The sequence below is a fragment of the Colobus angolensis genome, unplaced genomic scaffold, assembly GCF_000951035.1.
Source record: "Colobus angolensis palliatus isolate OR3802 unplaced genomic scaffold, Cang.pa_1.0 Scaffold136, whole genome shotgun sequence".
In the NCBI taxonomy this organism is placed as follows: domain Eukaryota; kingdom Metazoa; phylum Chordata; class Mammalia; order Primates; family Cercopithecidae; genus Colobus; species Colobus angolensis.
Window position 1 is genome coordinate 5,783,616 of NW_012114444.1, and position 22,575 is coordinate 5,806,190.

The window sequence follows — 22,575 nt, forward strand, 5'->3', positions numbered from 1 at the left end:
CAGGCTTCCCAGTTTAGCGGTGGGCAACTAACCTGAATCCATGAAAACAAGGAGAATCTGGACGGCGTCCTCCATTAGTGACGCCGGATGGGGATGGGTCCCTTTTTGGAAGGGGACTCCGGGGACGCGTCACGGCGGGTGGGCTTCTTAGGCTTGCAGCGACGCCGCTGCTTCTTCTCCTTGGGCTCCTGAGACTCTTCGGGGTCCCTTGGATCTTTGTCCTCGGGCTTGAGCTCCTCCCCCTCCCTGGGGCTCTGGGGCTCCTGAGTGCTGGGTGGCGCGCGACTTGGGGAGGCGTCGGGGCTTCGCAACTTGAGAGCGTGCAGACGCTGGGTGAGAGACTGGCTGTCGGTGAGGGACTGGCCGAAGGTGGAGTGCTTGGGCACCACAGGGCCGCGCTCGTCTTCCGGCTCGGTCTCGGGCTCAGTGGTGGGGGCGGTCTCAGGCTCGGTCTCGTAGTCGGTCTCGGACTCGATTTCGGACTCGGTCTCGCTCTCGGTCTCGTAGTCGAACTCTTCCTCGTACTCTAGGCACTCGGGAAGGGACAGCTCGAGGTCTGCCTCCTCGTGCTCGTGGTCAGATTCCGATTCGGGGGGCTCAGGGAACACCTGGGCGCTGGAGCGGTGGTGGGCGTTAAGGAAGCTCCGGCGCTGTTGGGCAGCCGCGCGCTGCTGGGCACGGGCGTTGGAGGTGGCAAGGGCGCGGAGGAGCGCGATGGAGCAGGAGAGCCAGAGGAGCGCGGTGGCTGCCCGGCGGCCTATGGGCGGGCACAGGTCGTTGTAATTATGGCGAGCTCGGCGCCACTGCTGAGCCCGGGACCTCCGATCCATCCTCTTAGGCGCACACCAAGAAGCCGACCTGCCCTCTGGCTCTGCAGAGAGCGGCTCCAAAGCGCATTGGCTGCTGGAACCGGGAAAGGTACACCCTATCAGGTGAGAAGCTGGCCCAGAGGTCCCAGCCTCACCTCCTTGTGAAGAGAAAAAGGGAAGCACCTACCTTCCTGACCACTTAAGAACTTTCTACAGCTCCGCGCCTTGCTTGCCTCTCTGAGCAAGAAGAAGGGATGGGAAAAGAGGGGAAAGGTCTGTCTCCTCCTGGGCTCCTCTCGCTGAGTCTTAGATTCCGCAGCCTAAGACTCGAGAGAGGTGCTTCCGCCGGTCCTCTTGCCTGGGAGAGGACAGAGGAGACTGAGGCGAGGAGGGACGGGCAGTGAGGTTCTGCGAAGTTGCGCGCCCGGACTTCTGCCGGGCATGTGCAGTAAGGAGGTGGGGGCCACCTCCCCGCGAGCTGCGCGGTGGCGCCGAGCCTGTGGCGCAGACCCTAGTGGGCCGGCAGGTGGCAGGAGGGAACCTTGTTTGAAAGGATTTGGGCGAAGCAGTGGGCGGGGGGCCTGGCGGGTGGCAAGGAGCAAGCGGCAAGCTAGCCCAGGTCCAGTACTTGGGCAGGTGGGCGCAGGCTTCTGTGGGGTCGTGCCCCTCCCCAGTTTCCCCAGTTATTGATGAAATCAACACAGCCTGGGTGCAGCTAAAAACCCAGAACCCCAAATAGCAAATATTCAGGAGAAAGAGGGTCTGTACACGAGTGTTAAGCCCCCAGGATTTTCCAGTGACTTAATAGTTTGAGGATGGTAACTTCAGGTAGTCATTAATCATGAAACCGCCTTTAGCAGATCTGTTATAGTGACTGTAATTAGAGAAGTTTCCAAAAAATACGTGCTCAAACAGTCTGAATTGGCTAATTACCTCATCTTCTTCAACAAGGGCCCCCAGGGTTGAGGTAGTAGTCTGCAAGTCTGCAAGCCCATCTGAGGACTGCCCTGAGCTCGACTGAGCTGAGAAGGTGGTGCTGGAACTCAGACTGGAGCTGAGAGCATGGGTAAAGGGAAGCGTTTCCTGCGTTCTCAGTACACACAACCACTTCTCTCCAGCGGGGCAGTTCAGGGTGACACGGAATCCTCACTGGAGGCCCCCTCACAGCTGTTTCCTAGATAGGCTTTTAACAAAGGTATCTCTTTGAGCAGTACTCATTGGGTGCCTTGCATGTGCCAAGCTGTGTTTTAGATGCTGAAGGTAGAGTAGTGAACAACAACAACAAAAGTATTGTATTAAGGAAAGGATATTTGGGATTAATTTGCTGTCAATCAGGAGATTGAATCAGTCCAAATCCCTCTGTACCCACCAACATTGTTTAATCCAGTTTGAATTCCACGTGAGAAAATGATTGGCTCAGGGCTAGGGGGCGGCCAGACACCACTAGATCGTGGTGTTGAACTCTGCAAGGCTGTAGACTTGGAGTCAATAGTGCTGCTGTTTCTTGGCCCTAGAAAATCAAATGACAGCCTACAGGAGGAGATCCCTGCAGTGGGAGCTAAGCTGGCTGCTGCTTTTGGGGTGTGCATGTCCTCAGTCTGGCCCTCCATGAAGATTATGGAGTGCCCTTTTGGCCATAGTGACAAGTCCAAAGGCGAAACAGCTCAGACACAAAGCCATCGTCCTGGAATCCATGGGGGTATCAGGAAGGTTGTTTCACTTAGGACACATGTCACAGGTTGTAGTCCTTTCCTCCTCCTTGAGTCAGTATGGGGAATCTTCAAAAAAGAGGCTCCACCACTGGGTGGCCCACCAGGCCTTCCTGGTACTGGTACTTCTGCCTGGTGTGTGAAGAGTCAGTGAGGTACCCACAGCCATTCTCACCATGATGGAACTTAACCTCACACCTTCAACACCACACCCGCATTAGAGCCACCAAGTGCAGAGTTCATACCCCAGTGAGAGACCAGCAACTGCTTTGGATGTGTTGAGGTTTTCCTTTCTGCATCTTGGCTGTGTCTATAGCTTGCATCTTGCACTCTGTGTTAGTTTGTAGCCTTAAAATAGTGATTGGGCTGGGCCTGGTGGCTCTCACCTATAATCCCAGCACTTTGGGAGCCTGAGGCAGTTGGATCACTTGAGGCCAGGAATTCGAGAACAGCCTGACCAACATGGTGAAACCCTGTCTCTACTAAAAATGCAAAAATTAGCCAGGCGTGTTGGCACACACCTGTAGTTCCAGCTACTCGGGTGGCTGAGCCACAAGAATTGCTTGAACCTGGGAGGTTGGTCTAATAACGTGGGATTGATTTGTCAAACCCCACAAAAGGACACATGTCTATGTTCCAGTTGTGCCCTGCTCTACCACTTTTCCTGAGGAACTGCAAGGGTTTTATTATCACAGGTGCCTGCCTGGCTGTGTGGATATTGTCATGGGACACTCTACAGGGGCATTTAGAGCTGTGTATGTCAAATCCTGATCTCTGCCTCTCAGTCCTGACTAATGGGGCACGTTTCTAGAGGGTCTGCCTACACTGACCCACCTACTTTATTTCTTCTAATTAGCACAGCTCCACTGACAGCATATGAAACAGAAAGATATTATTCAAGCTGATTTCAGGGCACGCTGGAGGAAAAATCAGGAATATATGGGTGCTAGTAAATGTCCTTTGAATGGAAACTAATGTCAGCTGTCAGCAACAAGGTGGATTATGATTCTTCAGTGTACATAAGAAAGTACTTCATTCTTCAGATGGAGTGCTTTATGCCTATAAAGGAGATAGCAGCCCGGAGCTGATTCACTAATATAGATACACCGAGATTGCCTGCATTATTAAAAAATGTGCATTACATAATACATACTTTTGGACTAGATTCTGCATTAGCAATGCACTTTCTTTGCAAGATACATTTTAATCAGCAAACAAACATTTAACAAAACACTGCATTTTTGAGCCCCAGTCCTGTTTAGTTACAAATACATCTCAGTGTACATTTACTACAGGCTCTGGGAGGAAGGAGCGGGGGACTGCACTGAAATGCCATTCCATCTCACACTTAGTGCCGAGGTTGAGCAAATGGAGCTGTACAGAAGATGCTCTTTAAAATGCATTACGTGCATGACTTTAAAAAGTGCTTGCTGCAGAGTGAATTTCAAAAAGGAGCAAGTGGGTGATGAACGACCTCTGTTGTTACCGGGCTAAGGAATAAGGGGCTCTCTCTGTCTGCCAGTAAAGTGTTGGCATATATCACTTCCGGGACTCTGCTGGAGGGAGGCTTCTAAACCAGCTGGACAGGAAAGCCCTGTTCCCAGCTCACTACAGTATCATACAGTAAGCTTCTAATTTGGATAAATTGTGAAGAATATTGTCTTTAGCTCCTTAAAGGATTTTCATGTGGAAGAGACCTTAAGATTTATTGTATGTGGCTGTGGAGGGCAAAATTAGAACCTGTTGGTGGTAGTTGTAGCAGAAAGCCTTCGGCGTAACCCAAAGAAGAATCTGACGTGGAGTGGGCTGTCAGAAAGCTGGCGCTTTGTCAGAAGCAATGTGAAGTCAAAGGACAGGTGACCACACACTGGAGATGTTTTCCATGGTGTGCGTGAGGGAGTGGGGTTGGAACTTGGTGCCCACCACAGTCGTATCAGGTTAGCCTCTGATTCCATTGAAGGCCTCTCTAGGTTATGGGAGAAGGGTTTGGGGGCTCTACCGATGGACATGATCCTTCCCCCCTACTTTTTACTATTTTGGAAGCATTGAAAGTGCAAGTGGCTCAGTGACAGGAAGGAACGTTGGGGTGGCAGTTTTAGGACAGGGCAAACAGATGTGTGTGATGGACCCAGCGGCCTGTGGAGGAGCTTTCCTCACCAAGGCAGGGCGTGGAGGCTCTTTGCCTCACAACTCACCACTTGTTGAAGCAAAGAAATTAGTCAATTCCATCTGTTGATTACATTGGTCCTCTTTGCCTCCTCTCCTGGAGCTGTCTCGGAAATTACAAATGAAATTGGCTATTTAGCAATCATGAATTGAGCCACTTCTATGATCCAGACACTATTCCGGGCATTGTGGGGAGATCGAAGTAATTGAGGATGAGCAATTCCTGCCATCCAGCAACACACACATTGGCGTGAAGTGCCTCCAAATACTAAAACCAGATTGCTGACAGGTATAGAGTAATACATTCCAGCTCAGATAGACAGGGAGGGAAGTTGAGTAACTGGTTAGAATCAGAGATACAGTTCATCTGGTGGTTTTCAGAAAGAGATGAGTCTTTACCTAGTCTGACTTTGAGATTTTCTTTTGATGTTTAAAAGCCCATGAGAATTGTTTTCAATCCACCTGTTTCTAACCATGTGTCTATCATGTGCAAAGCCATGTGCTAGTGGCCCTGGGGGAGACAGATGAATCATGGGTTCTCAGAAGGCTTGCAGGCTATTGTCAGGGGTCCTATAGACATCAACGCATTTTCCAAGATAAAACTCAAGATAATGGATCAGTTCTGCTCTGCCTGGTGAGCGGGTATAATCACTCTTGAAGATATTTTTTGGACAATCATTGCAAAGGACTATTTTTGGAGATGAAGAGCTTTTCACACTTTCCTTTGGATAGAAATGAATTCAGGGAGTTTGAAGTGCTCCCCACCCCTCACTGTGGCAATCAGCCAGTAAGGCTCAAACCCACTGAGAATTTGGTATTGGCCCCTCCCGCCTGTTCCCCATAGGGGTCTAAGGTACAATGCCAAAGCATTTGTCTCAGTTCTCTAGGGTGCTATTTTGCTGTTATTCAGACTGCACTGATATCAATTGGCTCTAGTAGAAATGGTGAAAAGCTCAAGCTCCTGATTTTGAGATTTGGGGTTAATGCCATCTAGAGCTAAAAGCAAATAATAGAGGGAAATAATCACCTTTTTGACATGGCTGGTTTCTGTCCAGGCCATTGTTGGGATTACAATACTGTATTTGTGCTATTCATTTTTAAAGGGAATAGGATCAGAAAGGAGCCTTCGTTTTCTGCATAGAGATTGCTTGGAGCTGTCTTCCCAGGAGCTCCCTTACTTTCTCTTCACTTCGTGCTCTGTTGAGCTTCTCCTACTGATACAATGCCTATCTCCCTCTCTCTCCCTCTGCCACAGGAGGAGCAATTTCTAGACTCCTGATCCAACGGGAAACATCTAGAAGCCCCCTTGCTCAGGCAAAGCATCAGTACCCAAGAGGGGTACAGGCCCTCTTGGATATGGTGTCCCATTTCTCTGCCGTGGCCCTGGAGCTTGGCATTCTCGTGTTCCCCGGGTCAGCCCCTAGACTCTGACACCCTGCCTTGCTTCATCCTGAGCTCCGACTGTCTGCCCAGCAGGACTTACACTGAGCTTGTCTGGTTCTTTCCTGCAGCCAGCTGAAACATCATTGTCCCAGGATACCTCCAGTCCACATGGTTCTGGCCCCAGATGTCCACCTCTGCCCTGCCCACCAGCAGCCATGCAGCCAGTGAGCTGTGGATGAAAACACTGCTGATTGCAAAGGCCCACTCAACTGTCAGGAAAGCTCTCGGCTCATGGCTTTGTCTTTTGTCCAGCTCTCCTGGACATCCTGTCTTTCCCCCAGCCCCTAGCCCTGACAGAGAGCCTCAAAGCTGTTTTCATCTCATCTGCTGAGGATCTGACTCACCCCATCAGACTTTTGGGAGGGAGGGAGCCAGCACGCTTCGAGCCCAGAGGGGAGAAACCCTTAGTGGTGTCACGGTTTAGGTACACGCTCATAGAAATCCTTGCAGCTCGAGCTCTTCAAAATATGATTAGACCAATTTTACATGTCTAGTCACTGAGGCTTCAGTAGATTGGGACTATTTCTATATGTGCAAAGTGAAGTGGAGAATTGAGGCAATTATCTTCAGGCAAATGAATCTGAGCATTGTAATCAGTCCATCCTGATAACTGGGGAGAAATTGGCGTCATTCACTGTAGCACTGCTTTGCGTTAAAGAGAATTCTAAGATATTTGTTTGTTATATTCGCTTGGCTTCATTTTTCCAAAAGACAGTCCAGTGAAGGTCAGGTCCTGCCTCTTGCTGGTGTTAGGATGTGTGGTCCCCTTAGGTCTCAGTCAGGTGTGTGTGGTTGATCTGGATGGGTTGATCATCAGATCAGTGCCCTAGCAGGGTGCATCCTTGGCTTCCTTGCGGTGGGTACTTGGTTTCCACGTCAGGGTTTTCTTTCCACTTCTTCCTTCCTTGTGTATGAGAACCCGGAGGTGTTGGATGGGTTGGTCTACAAGGTCACCTCCACTGCTAGGATGATAGGATTCCTAATAGGGCCCTTGACTGACATACATTGTGCATGATAAAATGTGGGGAGCCAGGAGACTGAAAGAAGGGCCTCTCAACGTCAGAAATGAGAACGCACTGGAGGCTGGTGATTACTTCTGGACCCCCTCTTCCCCATCCATTGTTTTGGCTAAAAGTTATCATAAATTGGGAGTCCTTCCCGTTATTGGTCTAGAAGTTCCCTCAGGAAGCAGCCATCACTTCTCTCCCAGCTCTTCACAGATGGGGGAGGGAAGAGGAGCAAGATAAGACTTTTCGGTTTTCCAAATGGCAGATTTGGTTTCTGGCATGTAAGGAGCCACATATAAAAAGAAAAGGCATTGAGGCATGTGAGATTTGACTTAAGTGGAGGAGATCCTCGCCCTTAAGCAATAATCTGTGTATTTAGGAAGACAATGACCCAGCAAGAAGTCCAGCAGTGCCTCCTGAGTGCCTGGACACCCGGTGGAGATGGTGCAGGGACCCTGGCAAAAGAGCCTCTGGGACAGGAGTTGTAGCCACCAGCCTGTCTCACACACTCACACTTGCAATTAGAGCACAACGGGAATTTAATTAACTGCCAGAGTGTGCTTTTGACCATAAGCATTCTAGGAATGAGGTGCTGTGTGGGGTTTGAGATGAACCTTGGAAAATACTTAGGGAGAGGCTTGTTTTAGGCTGTCAGGAAATCTTCATCTTGTCACTTTGTAGATTTCTGACCTTGCTCAGTTAGTTACAAAAACAAAATCAAAAGCTTCCTGTCCACAAGTGAGATAAGAGAGTTTTGCAAGACATCTCTCTATCCTCAGAGTGTTGTGGCCTTCCGTGGGTTCTGCAGTTTTAATTGCTAGCGGTTTCATTCCTGCTCAGTTAGTGAAATTGTGGCATCTTCCCAGTGTCTTAGCGTGACTGCTCTATAGCCTTAACAATCATTGTTTTAAGGGGCAAGTGCCTTCTTACTGCGTAGTATCTCAGCCTTCTCTGATGTTTTGTCCATTTATTTTTCTGTATGAATTTAAGAACCATTTTTATCAAGTTTTATAAATGACCTTGGTGATAGTTTGACTGGAATTGCATTCAATTTATAAATTAAGTTGGGAAATATTGTCATCTTTTCTGCATTTAGTCTTAAGCTGGAAGTATGGCCTCTCAATCTGTTCAGGTCACTATTTCTCTCGTTAAGGATTTGTATTTTCTTCATGTGATTTTAATATGTCCTATGTGAGTTTAATATGTTAATATATGTCATATATTTCCCAAGTATTTGATGTGTTTGTTTCATTGTTGAGTGGGCTCTCTTTTTTTTCATTATATTTTCAGGCTGCTTATTGTGTATTTATAGAAATGGTATTGATTTTTGTATGTTTTTCTCATCTTCTGCCACTTTCAGAATTGGTTGGTTTATGAGGCGACCAGCAGCCTACTCAAGCAAACACTCAGAGAAGGTTCCCGAAGGATTTGGTAGAAGAGACTCCCTCATCAGGGAAAGAGTTGAACTAAGTCAGCGGTTCCCAAATGCCAGTCTGCAGTGAGATGAGAAAATGAAAGATGTTGTAGTGGAGCTTCCATCAAGCCAAATTTATCCTGAGCAGGGACTTTTGATTTTGATTCTTGATTTTGAGGCTACATAAGCTCCTGCCTTTTAGAATTTTGATGTCATTTCTTTCTAGAAGGATTGTAGATGGTAATTAGGGTTTTTGTTTTGCTTTAAGATTTTAGAATCTTTGAAAATAAATAAATTAGAAATGGTTATAGTAAATGAATGAATGAATACATAAAACTGCTTGAATTGTACCCTCCCCAAAAGATTTTAGATTTTTTTTTTGGAGACAGAGTCTCACTCTCGCCCAGGCTGGAGTGCAGTGGCGCAGTCTCGGCTCACTACAAGCTCCGCCTCCCAGGTTCTAGCCGTTCTCCTGCCTCAACCTCCCGAGTAACTGGGACTATGGGCGCCCGCCACCGCACCCGGCTAATTTTGTTTTTGCATTTTTAGTAGAGACGGGGTTTCACCGTGTTAGCCAGGACGGTTTCCATTTCCTGATCTCATGTTCTGCCCTCCTCGGCCTCCCAAAGTGCTGGGATAACAGGTGTGAGCCACCGCGCCCGCTGATGTTGTTTTTTAGATTTTGCTTTTATTTAGTTTTCAGTGACTTTATCTAGCAGATTAAAAAAAAAAAAAAAAAAGGCAAAACAGCTGGCAACCTGATGTGAGTGCCACACATTTCTGTTGAAATATTAGCGTGGTCTGGCCGGGCACAGTGGCGGAGATTTTGGTCTTAAATCTCAAAATCTAGGAACCTCCAATGCGGTGTCGTTTGGGTTTTACAGTTGTGATATTTGGTAAATCTCGACTTCTTTTTATATTTTAGAATCATTTTTAGTTTATTCTTTTGGGTTCTTCTAGTTAGTAGTGCCAGTTAGATGGATGTTTTTATTACTTATTTCGGCTTTTTCTGACTTCTTCATCCTTCGTCTGTGCCTTGCAGTGTCCTCTGAAAGTGTGTAGGAGAGAGAAGGGTGAAATGGGGGCACCCTCATTTTATATCTGTTTTTAAAGGGATTTTTCTCTGTCTTTTCTCTGACAGTATTTAGGTGGGCTTCAAAGGGAAAATAGATGGTATCTTATGAGAGGGCTCAACAGAAAGTTTGGAGGTGAGAAACCAAAGCCAAATTTGGGACCACACAGGCCTGGATATAAATCTTGCCTCCTTCTGCTTGCTAGTTGACCAGTGACTATGGCTGATGGTGGTGCTGGTGCTGGTTATGGTGTTGGTGATGGTAGTGGTGGTAATGGTGGTGGTGGTGGTTATGATGGTGGTGTAGTGGTGATTATGGTGGTGGTGATGATGGTGGTGGTGATGATGGTGGTGGTGATGGTGGTGTAGCAGTGGTGGTGATGGTAGTGGTGATAGTGGTGGTGGTGGTGGTGGTGGTTATGATGGTGGTGTAGTGGTGGTGGTGGTGATGATGATGTGGCTGTGGTGATGGTGGTGGTGGTGGTGGTGGTGGTGATGCTAGTGGTGGTGGTGGTTATGATGGTAGTGTAGCGGTGGTGGTGGTGGTATAGTGGTAGTAATGGCCAAGAGTTGAGAGAATGAGGGGGCAGGATTTTGAGGAACCCAGCCATGCAGAAAGAGCCTAAAATAAAGTTGGAGTTGGCAGTCAAGTTGGATTTTTTTAAATTTCACTTTCCAGTTCTCTTTTAGTGGCTTCTTAATGGAAAGCCTTAGAAGCTGTAGAGTTTGGTCTGCACAACTGCACTGAGTGCCCACTCTAGGTCCTGTACTCTGCGAGGCACCGGGAATACGATGGTGAATGCATGCAGTGAGGGGGATCTGGAAATAATGAGTCGTCGTGCTAAGGAGGGTCTCATTACAATCTGAGCTAAGGACACTGGAAAAGAAACATGTTCTTTTGGGTTTTTTTTCCCCCAAGTATACAGCAGAAGAAGCCGCCCTGGATTTGGGCAAAGCAGGGAATACTTTACTGAAAAAGTGATACGTGCACATTTGAGCTGAGAACTGAAGGGTGAGCATGTGGCAGCAGGGGAGTGGTGCGGTTCCAAGTTGAGGAGTAGCCAGAGGGTGGTGCAGTTCCAAGCTGAGGAATAGTGTATTTGCCAGCCCTCTAGCGGAAAGAAGCTAAGCCTGTTAGGGAAACTCACAGGTCAGCAGAGCTGGAGGACAGAGATGAATCTGGAGGGGTGGGCAGGGGTCTCTGGGCCCAGCAGGTCAAACTGCAGTCTTTCTGTTGTCTTGAACAGCCATAAACAATGGGCAGCCTTTGTCCTGATGGCCATGAGGGACTGAAATCAAGTTGTCTATTTTAAAGACCTCTCTGGCCACAGAGTAGTGGGATGGAATTTGAGAGGAAGCTAGAGTTGATAGTAGCTGGGTCTAGGGAGGTGGCTGCTTTTAGAAATACATAAAGCTGAGGATAGTGAGAGTGGCTTTTAGAGTTATTTAGGAGAGTGACTTACAAGGCTTGGTGATAACATGGATGTGGGGAATTGGCTGTGTCAGGATGACACCCAGGTGGAACTAGATGGAAACTAGTACTTTTCACCAAGCTAGAGAAGCAGGAAAAGAGGCCCAGGTGTTGAGGTAGCAGGAGGTCATGAGTTCTGCCATGTTGAGTGGGGTGGTGGGGCCAAGAGTTCTGCCAAGTTGAGTGGAGTGTTGGGGCCAGGAGTTCTGCCAAGTTGAGTGGGGTGGTGGGGCCAGGAGTTACTCTATGTTGAGTGGGGTGGTAGGGCCAGGAGTTCCGCCATGTTGAGTAAGGTAGTGGGGCCAGGAGTTCCGCCATGTTGAGTGGGGTGGTGGGGCCAGGAGTTCTGCCAAGTTGAGTGGGGTGGTGGGGCCAGGAGTTACTCTATGTTGAGTGGGGTGGTAGGGCCAGGAGTTCTGCCATGTTGAGCAAGGTGGTGGGGCCAGGAGTTCCGCCATGTTGAGTGGGGTGGTGGGGCCAGGAGTTCTGCCATGTTGAGTGGGGTGGTGGGGCCAGGAGTTCTGCCTTTGGTCTGTTGAGAGCAAGTTGCCTTTGGGCTGCACGTGACAAGGTATCAGACAGGTAGAAAGATGTTCTAGGTCTTGGGCACAGTGGAGAGGCTGTCATAGCAGAAAAAGTCTAGTGCTAAGTGGGAGACAAGAGAGGAACACTCCAAATTGAGTTTCCAACCAAAGTTATTATCAACAGGAGTCATCCTGGAGCTGGAAGGCACTGGAGAGATCGAGTCTCAACCCTTTTATTTCACAAGTAAGGAAACTGAGGCTTAGAGAGGGAGGTGGGACCTGCTGGTTAGTGGTAAAACCACTCTTAGACTGAATTTTTCTAGTCCTAGTTCTGTCTCTCAATTGTTTACTACACCAGGCAGAGAATCTTCTTGTGGAGGTGGAACATGAGCCGAGGGCTCAGATGTCAGCCCCCTTGATATCAGATCTATTTTTTGTCAACAACCAAAGGAACAGCTTCACATTCTTTTCTTGATCACTTTAGAACTGACATTCCTCCAGCTCCTTATTAAAGAAAGAGCAAAGCAAGAGTTGGCTAGAAGTAGTTTGGAAGGTAGAAATAGACTATACCATGTCTTTAGTGATCAGCCTGGCACAGTCACATGGCAGCCAGGAAGAGTTTGGCCAAGGCTAAAGCCAGTATGACTTGGTGGCACTCTCTTTTTCTGTTGGTTATTCCAAAAGCACCAGTTATTACTTAAAACTGGCCCCTAAAATAGGAACATTAAGGTACAAGAAAGGCAAGTTCATTTTTCTCAAGATCCTTTTTCAAGATGTCTACACTGTGAAACTGATAACGTATCAGCAGCTTCTCCCAGCCATGACTTCTTAACTTTAATGTTTAACTGCACATGCAATTATATGAATTACATGTATTATCTAATCGTTTTAAAATATTAGATAAAGCTAAGGCTAATGTGTGCTTTGATGACCCTGTACCAGTCACAGTTTTCATACACTGCCTCTCAAATCCCCCAGAGGTTACTAACTTCACAAATGATGGGTTTCCATACAGGATGTCATATTTAAAAACACAAACATAACTGTGTTTTCAAACACAGTTTTTCATGTGTTTCATTGGGCTTCACATTGCAGCCTTTTCATGTATCTGTATATCTTGGAGACCCTTTCCTGTTGGTTCCTGTAGGATCTGCCTTGTTCTATTTCACCATCACCTCATTGTCTGGGCTGAATAAAGACAGTCAGCAGTCACATCCCTGTCGACGTGCATTCAACTATTGCCACTTTATCCCTATTAGAAATTGTACTGCTGACCATGTCGTGGTACACACCTCCATGGAAATGTCACAAGTGTTTCTCTGGAGATGATATCAAGCAGTGGAGTTGCTGCTCACAGGCCAACACAGAGCCTTGGCTACATGGCACTTCTCTACGAGGCCATCAGTGTGTCCCCACCAGCAGTGCCTGAGTATTTGTCTCCCATGCCCTCTTCTTTCTGGTAGAGGAAACAGTAAGACCTGTAGCATCCCCAGGCCCTCTGTGAGTTAGGAGAGAGGTCTTGGAGCTGTTTTCCTGCTCTGCTTGTGGGACTGGGTTTCTGGGGCCCAAGACCTTGGCTTCATCAATATTTTCTCTAGACTGTCAAGAAAAGAAGTTGAACTTCAGAGAAATATATCTCAGAAATTTGCCACAAGGAAAGGACTAGGGAAAACCTAACTAAAAGATGTTCGAAAAGAGAGGCCAAGTGTATCCCAGGGTATGTGTCCAGTTTTGTTTAGTCTTTCAGGAAGGTGACTGAGCTGTTTTAGAAATAACATAGTTCAGCCAGGCGCGGTGGCTCACGCCTGTAATCCCAGCACTTTGGGAGGCCGAGGTGGGCAGATCACTTGAGGTCAGGAGTTCAAGACCAGCCTGGCAACATAATGAAACCCCATCTGTACTACAAATACAAAAAAAAAAAAAGCCAGGCATGGTGGCACGCGCCTATAATCCCAGCTACTCAGGAGGCTGAGGCAGGAGAATTGCTTGAATCCAGGAGCCAGGATCATGCCACTACACTCCAGCCTGGGCAGCAGAGTGAGACTCTGTCTCAAAAAAGAAAGAAAAGAAAGAAGTAACAGTTCAAACTGCCATTGGAGAATTCTTAATGGTGCCCCGATTATAAACTATGCATCTCTCCCTGATTATAAACCATGCATCTCTCCCTGATTGATTATAAACCATGCATCTCTCCCTCACCATCTGATCATTTTAAACCCAGATCCCTTCTGCTAATCCAGGATCTAAACAGTTTAAGCCGGGAATGGCCACAATTTAAAGAATGTTCTCCAGCCTTTGAAATTCAGGTCCCTGTTCCCCTTGGCCCCCGAACCCTCCCCCTGCCCACTCATTGTAGGCATAGATGAGTTAGTCATGGTGTATAACTAGGGTTACCATAAAATTTGTCATACAACTGGGACATTTTTAAGCATGAAAGGCAGTGCTAACCAAGGGGATGCTGGGATGACAGGGGCAGAGCAGGCTGACTGGGCCCCCCAGCACTCCCGTCATGCCAGCATCCATGTTGTTAATAATAGTATGACAACACTGCAAAAAAATGTACATGCTCATTCACATAACTATAAAAATAATTACTATTAATGTTCTTATTATTAGCACTTTTAAAAGAGAAGTAACTTTCCTTCTCCCACTATTTTTCAATAGACTTCAGTGTGCTGAAAGTTCTCCCATTGAGAGCACTTACGCAGTTGGGTGAACTATCTACATGAAAGTGACATTTGCTCATCTGTCTTTCTTGCTGAAGTTATCGTCTAAAGGTAAGCAAAAGAACAAGCTCAGGAGAAAGAAAATGGAGCACTCTCAGAGACCTTTCCTGGGGCTGCGGATTGGGAGGAACGAGGCCTGTGGCCACCAGTTGTCGTGGCTTTATGCAGCAGCAGCAGTGGCAGGGACTCTGGGCTTCCACACTCCCCTCTCGCCCATGCCGGGAGCAATGCAGCCTCTTCTAGCAGGGCTAGGATGCTCCACAGCTCTGGGCCTTGACCAGGGCAGGGGTCCATTCAGACTGGGGGTTGCTGGCCTAGGGTTATGAGTGGCTTTTGTTGGCAGAGACTACAGTTAAACCCATCTAAGTGCCAAAGTACCTTAGAAATTAGAACAAAAAGTACAGTCCCTTAGGAATATCGAGGTCATTTTTGCTCAGACTTCAATTATTTTCACACCACCTTCAGTTTTTGCCATATTCCTATACTGAAACTGCACTTCACCGTTCTAAGTCAGCTATTTCTTTATATAAATACATTTATTTTTAAAGGAAAATTGTGCAACTGCTATTGAAAGATTACCAGTATACAGGCCGGGCGTGGTAGCTCAAGCCTGTAATCCCAGCACTTTGGGAGGCCGAGATGGGCGGATCACGAGGTCAGGAGATCGAGACCATCCTGGCTAACACGGTGAAACCCCGTCTCTACTAAAAACTACAAAAAAAAAAAACTAGCCGAGCGAGGTGGCGGCGCCTGTAGTCCCAGCTACCCGGGAGGCTGAGGCAGGAGAATGGCGTGAACCCAGGAGGCGGAGCTTGCAGTGAGCTGAGATCCGGCCACAGCACTCCAGCCTGGGCGACAGAGCGAGACTCCGTCTCAAAAAAAAAAAAAAAAAAAAAAAAAAAAGAAAGAAAGAAAGATTACCAGTATCACTGGCTTCTGGTTAAGTATTTTAAAAACACTCATGAAGACAAGTGCATGCTCTGAAAATGGCAGCATGGCCGATGCCCCTCCAGGCACAGCCCTGAGCACCTCCTTGATCCTGTCCCCCATCCACCCAGTCTCTTCATTGACCTGAGAAACGCTCATCTGGACTGTAGGAGAGATGGTGAGAGATGGTCTTGTATGACACAAAGATTTCCCACTAAAGGGGACAGATGATTTTTTGCTCCCAGTATCTGGTCCGGTGCCTCTTAGCTGAGAAGTGGTAGGAAGAGTTCTTATTCCTTCCAGCGGAAGCCTGTTGAGTTTCAACAGGGCTAAATTACTTGGGGCACATTTTCTTCCCATGACATTTGTCGTCTAATAATAAGTCAACAGATGGAGTTGTCTTGATCTGCCTTTACCATGACATTTGCTCCCACTTCACATGTTTATGTTTGCAGATGCAGCCAAGAAACAGTCGGTAGAACTGTGTCCCAAACCCCAGTGAGATGAGCCCGGGTGCTTCTCACTTCCTGCTGGCATGCGCTGAAGCAGCGTTCCAGCCAGAAGGCCTCTCGCAGAACCCGTCCACTCACCTCTGTTCTCACTCCCGGCTTTTCTGGGGATTGGGTGTGGGGAGCTGGGTCTGTTCTCCCATTGTGCTCTCTGTTCTTGATAGGATGCCAGAAAGTACAATGCTCTCTTCGTCAAGTTCAAAAGCAGGCAAAAGCAAGTAATGCATACGTGATAGAATGTTTACAGCGAGCATATGATAAACTCGGCTTCTGCATTTGGTTTCTTCTGGCAGGGGCTACCACAAGGAGTGGGAGAAGGACATTCTGCTAGATGAAGTTCCTGGCTGTGTTCTTTCTTGGCTTGGGCTGCATAGGGTCACAGGGGTTGAATGACAATATTTTTAAATACTAACTTTTAAAAGTGCATATTCGGACTGCCTCCATGGGTCAGTGGCATGGACAGCTGAAACCAACCCAGGGCATTTGGGGAATGGTGGGCCTGCTGTGCTATGGTAAAAGGAGATTGTTTTGAGGCTGAGCTGTTGCTGACCAGCGTGGTGGGACTTTGCTCACCTTTCTTCTTTCTATACAAATTAAGAAGAGTTCTTAGCACATATTAGGCCCTCAGTAAGTATTTGTTGAACAATTTTTCACTTGTGTATTTTTAACCTTGTTGTTACGGAAATTTTCAAGCACACCAAAGCAGAGAGGAGGCCAGCGCAGCTGCGCTGCCCGTCAGCTTCTGCTGCTCTGGTTTCCTCTGTCACCACACCTTTTCTTCTGGAGCCCTTCACAGCAAATCCCAGAAATCATAGTGTTTCACCCCTGGCAGTTTTGGACAGTAGAGTGGGTTCTTCTGTTCTGGATTTGTGGCTCTGATCCTAACAGTTCGTTCTTCCTGGGTTCTTTTAGGATATGTTGAAGCCGACCTCTTCCTCCCCAAAGACAGCATGTCAGGAAAATGAAGCCTTTCATTGTATCTCCCTGTGGGGGATTTCCTCACTGCATAGGTGTGTACTTGGCTGCACATTTGTCCTGGGCATTTTGCTGGACCCACATATCAATGATGAGAGAAGAAGCCGTGGCCTAGGGCCTCCATGCAAATGCAGGCTGATGGCATGGTTAGGGGAGCGAAGCCTGGTTCCTGTGAGCGCTAGGAGTGTTCTAAAGCGACCACCCATCTTTTGAGCCCCCTTTCAAGACTCCCAAGTTGATCATTGGTGATTTCCCCCATTGCCAAGTCAGAGTGGACATTTTCCTCAGACGGTGCCCCAGTGGACTGCAGCTCTGCCCCTCCTGACAGAAGGCACATTGGGAACATGCAGAGCCCACATCCAGGGTGATGGCAGTTGTCACCATCCATGTGGAAAGACCTGGCCCCGGCCAGCTGCTGGGCCTCTTTGCACTGTATTAATAGCAAGGCCGTGGGGCCCACTGGGGTCGGGAGACAGAGAGGGAAGGAGGACAGCTGTGGCGGACATCACCCCATGCTCCAGACATGTGCACCCGTCACAGGCATACAGATGGCCACACCTTGACCTGCTGCTCCACAGCCCCCCAAGCCCCTGCCAGCCTTCTCCTTGTAGGGGCAGGAATTGGCTCACACTGACGACCCATTTGACAGAGGAGCCAAATTAAGAATGGCATGATTGGAATAGAGGGTTCCAGTGGCCCCATGTTCAGGGTCAGTTTACGCTTTTATTGGACGCACATGGGCATGGGGGCCGAAAATGAGGCAGTGGTATTTAAACAGCTGGGGGTATTGGGTTCTATATGCCAAGGCTGGACAGATATTTTTAAATGTCACAGGCCAAATGGAAGCTCAGTTGGCAACAGGATGGAGGGGCAGGGGGATTTGGAGGCCACTGCATTGCCGTGGCTAGATATGGCCAGGAGAGCTGAGTAGGATTAGGGGCTGGGAAGAAGCCAGCCTGGGAAGTGCCCGTGAAGAGGGAGCAGGAAGGATCATATGAGAAAGCCGTAGGCGCCGGGGTGGCAGGCAGGCAAGAGTGCAGGTGCTGGAGCCAGGGGCGGACGGAACTGTGTGAAAGCACCAAGGACAGGGCCAGAGGAGCCAGGTCAGAGCCCAGCCCTAGCTCAGGGGAATGCGTAGGGAGCAGAGCTGGTGGGTCAGGGCCCTGTTCTGGCATCAGAGAGATGTGAGCGCTAACCTTAGCACCCCACTTTCCAAGTAACCTTGGGGCTACTTATTTATCTGCCAAGGCAGTTTCCTGACTTCAGGGAAGGGGCCAGGAGAGGATTAAGTAAGAACAAGCAGCACCTGACACTCAGAAAAGTGTCCCTAAATGATCGCCACCATTATTAATAGTACAAATTAATGGGTGGCCAACCTCCATTGTGTGATGAAGCCAGAAGCTGCTCTCCAGGCCTGCTCTCTCCCAGAGACATGGTGCGTTTCAGCCACATAGGAGTTCTTCTAAGGATAAATGATGATCACCAACCACCAACGATTAGGTGTCAGCAGATTTTACAGAAGCCTTTGGCCATTTGACTTCTCCTGGCCTCTAGTTTTCTGGGGCCTGCCTCTTCCTGTCCATGGACAACTGTAGCTAGGGGGCGACCGCCCCCTGTCGGCCAGCAGCACACACACCCCCGTGCCTGCCACCACCTGTGCCTGTCACTCATCTATGAGTGGGGCCTGGCCTCCGTAGGCATTTGCACTTGCTCTCCCTGCAGTAAAATGGAGCTATTATTATCTTATAAGAAACAAGGGTCATCATCAGAATTGGGCAGGGACCCAGCAACTGAGTTCTGGCCGGGGCCTCCTTGCCTTTGCTGTGACATTGGTCTGGGCGACCTGGGCTGATGGATGAGCACTGAGTGGCCAGGCCTGGGGAGCCATCATGGCTGCCTGCTTTCCTCTTGGTGGGCCCCGTAGTGAGCTGAGCAGAAACACAACATGGCTAGGGCAGTTACCGTGGCCACCTAACATCTGTGCGTCCCTTGGCCTCCCTCATTCTTGTCAGGATAGGGATGACTTAGGAAAGCTGGAGGAGGCCCAGGCTGCTCTGAAACCTGGGCCTTGCTTTTCAGCACAAGGGATTCAAGAGAGGAGGAGGTGAGGGAGGAAGGGAGTTTCTATTGGGGCTCTTGTGGGCCTCATGTGGCCCCTGAGTTAATCCCTATTCGTATTCAGAATTCCCTCCTTTTCCTTGGTGGGTCAGAGTTCTCTCTTGCTCATCCAGGCCTCAGAGAAGAATCCATGGCAGTTGTGACCACAGCTAGGCCTTAACTCCTTCAGGGCCATGTACAGGAAGGCTCAGAAGATCCCCTCATCTTCTGAAGAAGTGAGAGTCTCCTCCTGTGGGCTTCCAAGGGACACTGTGGTTAGCCGTGCTCGCACAGCCTGCCCCATGCTCAGGCTTCTTGGCACAGAGAAGCCCTTCCTGATTCATGGTGCCTGCCATGTTCTAGGCATTAGAGAAATGCATTAATTTACTCTTCCTAGCAAGCTTGTGGGGAAACTGAGGCACACACAGGTCAAATGGTTTGCCCAAGGCCACACAGCAGGAAAGTCGTGGAGTCTGGATTTGAACTCCAGTGGTTAGGCTCCAGAGGTTGCCTTTCAAACCACTGTCCTCAAATGCTGCCTGGAAAATGAGGGAGCTGATGGCGGGGTCCGAGGTGATGCTCTGGTGAGTCGGGAGCCTGCCAAGTCACAGGAGCTGGGGAAAGAGCCCACTGGACGGAGGGGACAGCCAGTGGAAAGGCCCTGAGGTGGGAAAGAGCTGGCCATGAGCTGTAGGGAAGCAGGAAACCAGTCTGGCTGCAGGAAGTGAGCAGGGGCAGGGGAAGGAGCTGGGGTAGCTGAGGAGGCAGCACCGTAAGGGCAGCCTGTGGCCATGGCACTGGGGTCTGATTCCAAGTGCAGTGGGAGGCCCTGAGGCTTCTGACCAGGGCCCTGCTGGCCTGAAGGTCTCCCTGACTAGGAGATGATGGGATTCTCATGGCAAGAGGAGAGCCAGGAGAGCAGGAGCTGAGCTGCCCCACACTGGGGCTGGGGTCTGTTCACTGAAGCGCCTGATATGGTTTGGCTCTGTGTCCCCGCCCGAATTTCATCTTGAATTGTAACTCCCACAATCCCCACGTGTCGTAGGAGGAACCTGGTGGGAGGTGATTGAAGTATGGGTTGGGTCTTTCCTATGCTGTTCTCATGATAGCGAGTCTCATGAGATCTGATGGTTTTAAAAAACGGGAGTTTGCCTGCACAAGCTCGCTCTCTCTTTGCCTGCTGCCATCCATGTAAGATGTGACTTGCTCCTCCTTGCCTTCTGCTGTGATTGTGGGGCTTCCCCAGCCACATGGAACTGTAAGTCCAATTAAACCTCTTTCTTTTGTAAATTGCCCAGTCTCAGGTATGTTTTTATCAGTAGTGTGAAAACGGATTAATACAGGGTCTATCTGGGAGAGGCTGCCTTTCTCTGAGGCCTCTTGCTTGGCAGTGTAGAGGAGGTTCACTAGTGCTTCTGGAATCTTCCTTGGCCCTTTGGGACTCAGCCTATAGTCAGAGCTGGTTCCTTAGGCTTTAGGTGGGGCACCCTTGGAGAGCTCCCTGGGGTAGGTGTCCAGGTGTCATGTACGGCTCTGGTGCCTCTGGTGCCTCCCTCCCTTCGTCCACCTAGTGCTTCTGGAGGGCTTGGCGCAGCGTCATCTTGGCAGCTGGGCCAGGAGGCTGGGCTTTGTGGGTTTTCCCATTTATATTTCTTTATAGGTGAAAAATGAGCCTCACCTGTCTGGCTCAGTGGTGAGCACCCAAGGTCACATCTCTAGTTCCATGACAAAAACACCAGGTCAGGTGCATGGGTGGCTGGCACTCACCGTGGCAACACCATGAAGACATCTCTTTGCCATTCCTGGTGCCCCCATTGGAGCAGGCATCTGAACTCTGGTGATTGAGAACCTGGGTGCTCTGGTGGGGCACAGATGCCAAAGGCCTCCCCACTAGATGACACAGCTGCAGTGACAGGTACGGACAAGCCTTCAGCACCCCTCTTCCGGGCGGGTCACCTGGGGTGGGGGTGCGAGGACCCCTTTGCCCTGGGCACCTGTTGGACCTGAGTCTGGGTCCCAGCTGTTCTGCCTCACACTGAGGTTGTGGTCACCTGTGTGGGTCACAGTTTTTTGTTCTTGACAAAGGTTGGGACCAGAGGTAGATGGGTTCACCTGTTCTATTGTTTCATGATGGAAACAATCCTGGTTGGTTGACTGGTTTCTGCTTGGGTTCCCATTCCTTGCCCTGGCCCTACAGGATTAGTGGAGCACCATAGCCCTGCCTCCTTTCTCTGGCCAGCCAGAGGGCTTCAGAAAAGGCTTATCTAAGCACTCTGTTCTTGAGGGCCCTGAAGAAGTTGACTCTGGCAGATGTCTTGTCTTAGATCACAAAGGCCTTGGGGACTGGGACTCCACACCCATTTCATTGAAACCTGCTCTTCCCCATCAGAAAAAGGGCCACGTTTTCAAAACCATAACTGCTTCTCTCTTAAATCAACAATAAACAACAGCCTAAAGATTGCCCATAAAAGTAAGTTCCACTGATGGCTGTTCTGGCTGTTGGAAGCAAGATATCAAGTTGGAGCGTGGCCATGGGATATCAGGCCGCAGGTGAGTGTGTGTGTGTGCACCTGGTTTCATTTCTATTATTAATCCTTTGCCCTGCTTTTCTCTTTCTTTTTATCCCAAACCTGTCTGCTCCCAAGGGTCCCTGTCTGCTTCCAGGGGTTCCTGGAACGTTCTGCATTTGTGCCTCTCCAGAACTCCGCCTCATTAGTGCCACGTTCCTGGGTTGAAAACCGTGGTACTTCAACCTCTTCTAGATGGGAGTTAACCTTTACCCTCTGCAGGAAAAAGGTTTGATAAGCAGAGAGTTTGGTGAACAAGATCCTTGTGGAAGTAAGAGCTGATCTCTGACGTCCACTGGGACCTGGCTGCTCTGCAGGTTTCTGTATCACATTTTCCGCACATGTCCATTAGAATTGGAGTTGGGCGTATCTAGTTTTGAACAAAGGCCCAGCAGGCCCTCTCAGACGCACCCTGTCAGACAGAGCATGCTGTGGATTCACCACTGGGCTTCTTTAAAAGTGGCTTAATTCATTCTTGGTGGCCACCGCACCACCCAACAGGCACCTAAAATGAAAGGATTTTTGGTAGCTGGTCACCACCAAACCACCTCAGGCATACGTGGGAGACTCCAAACCAGCTGCTGTTAAAAAAAAGGCAGCAGAGCAGTCATAGAACAGACCCTTCTTACTGCTGCATACAAGATGGTCCCGTGGAATGCAGGCAGCCACAGCTTTATCCACATGTGCTCTGTGTATCTGGGGCTGCTAGGCTGGTTAGATTTGTGGTCTTCTTCCTCCTGAGGAGGCCCCTAGGGAGAGCCAGCCTGAGCCCTCACCATTGTTCCTTCTCCGGCCGCACTCACAGAATGATCCTCAAAGACTATCCTTCCAGCCCTAGCTGGGTTCCTAATTTTCCAGCTATTTCATATCTTCTTCATGTCTCAGTGAATGTTCCCAGGAGAGTGGCCAGACAAGACTCATACTGACAGTTCTCATCAGCCAGTTCCATCCTCCTAAAGATCTCCAGAATCAGCCACATGGACCTGATGCTAGAGGCCTGTGAGCACTGGGGGACCCCGGAGAAGCAGCTCAGGTCTTCAGCAGAAGCAGGGTGGTTCTCCCAGTGGTTTTCCTTGACTGTGAGGAACTAGCCTGCTGCTTTGCTCAGGAGTGAGCTGCGGCTCCCCTTTGATGTGCTGCATCTCTTCAGAACCAGGCA

At 49.1% G+C, this 22,575-nt stretch overlaps 2 protein-coding genes across 3 annotated transcripts in view; both read right to left on the reverse strand.

Annotated features, from left to right (window-relative positions):
- Positions 1-1,219, reverse strand: part of LOC105506400 (guanine nucleotide-binding protein G(s) subunit alpha) — a 72,962-nt gene extending 71,743 nt beyond the window's left edge. The window contains exon 1 of the mRNA XM_011934531.1: positions 33-1,219. Coding sequence (XP_011789921.1) covers positions 33-75 — 43 coding nt within the window. The 5' untranslated portion in view covers positions 76-1,219. The remainder of the gene's footprint in view (positions 1-32) is intronic.
- The window catches only part of LOC105506399 (neuroendocrine secretory protein 55), a 71,341-nt gene extending 70,091 nt beyond the window's left edge, over positions 1-1,250 (reverse strand). For both annotated transcript variants that reach the window (XM_011934528.1, XM_011934529.1), the window contains exon 1: positions 33-1,250. In XM_011934528.1, coding sequence (XP_011789918.1) covers positions 75-830 — 756 coding nt within the window. In that variant the 5' untranslated portion in view covers positions 831-1,250 and the 3' untranslated portion in view covers positions 33-74. The remainder of the gene's footprint in view (positions 1-32) is intronic.
- Between the last annotated feature and the right edge of the window lie 21,325 nt (positions 1,251-22,575).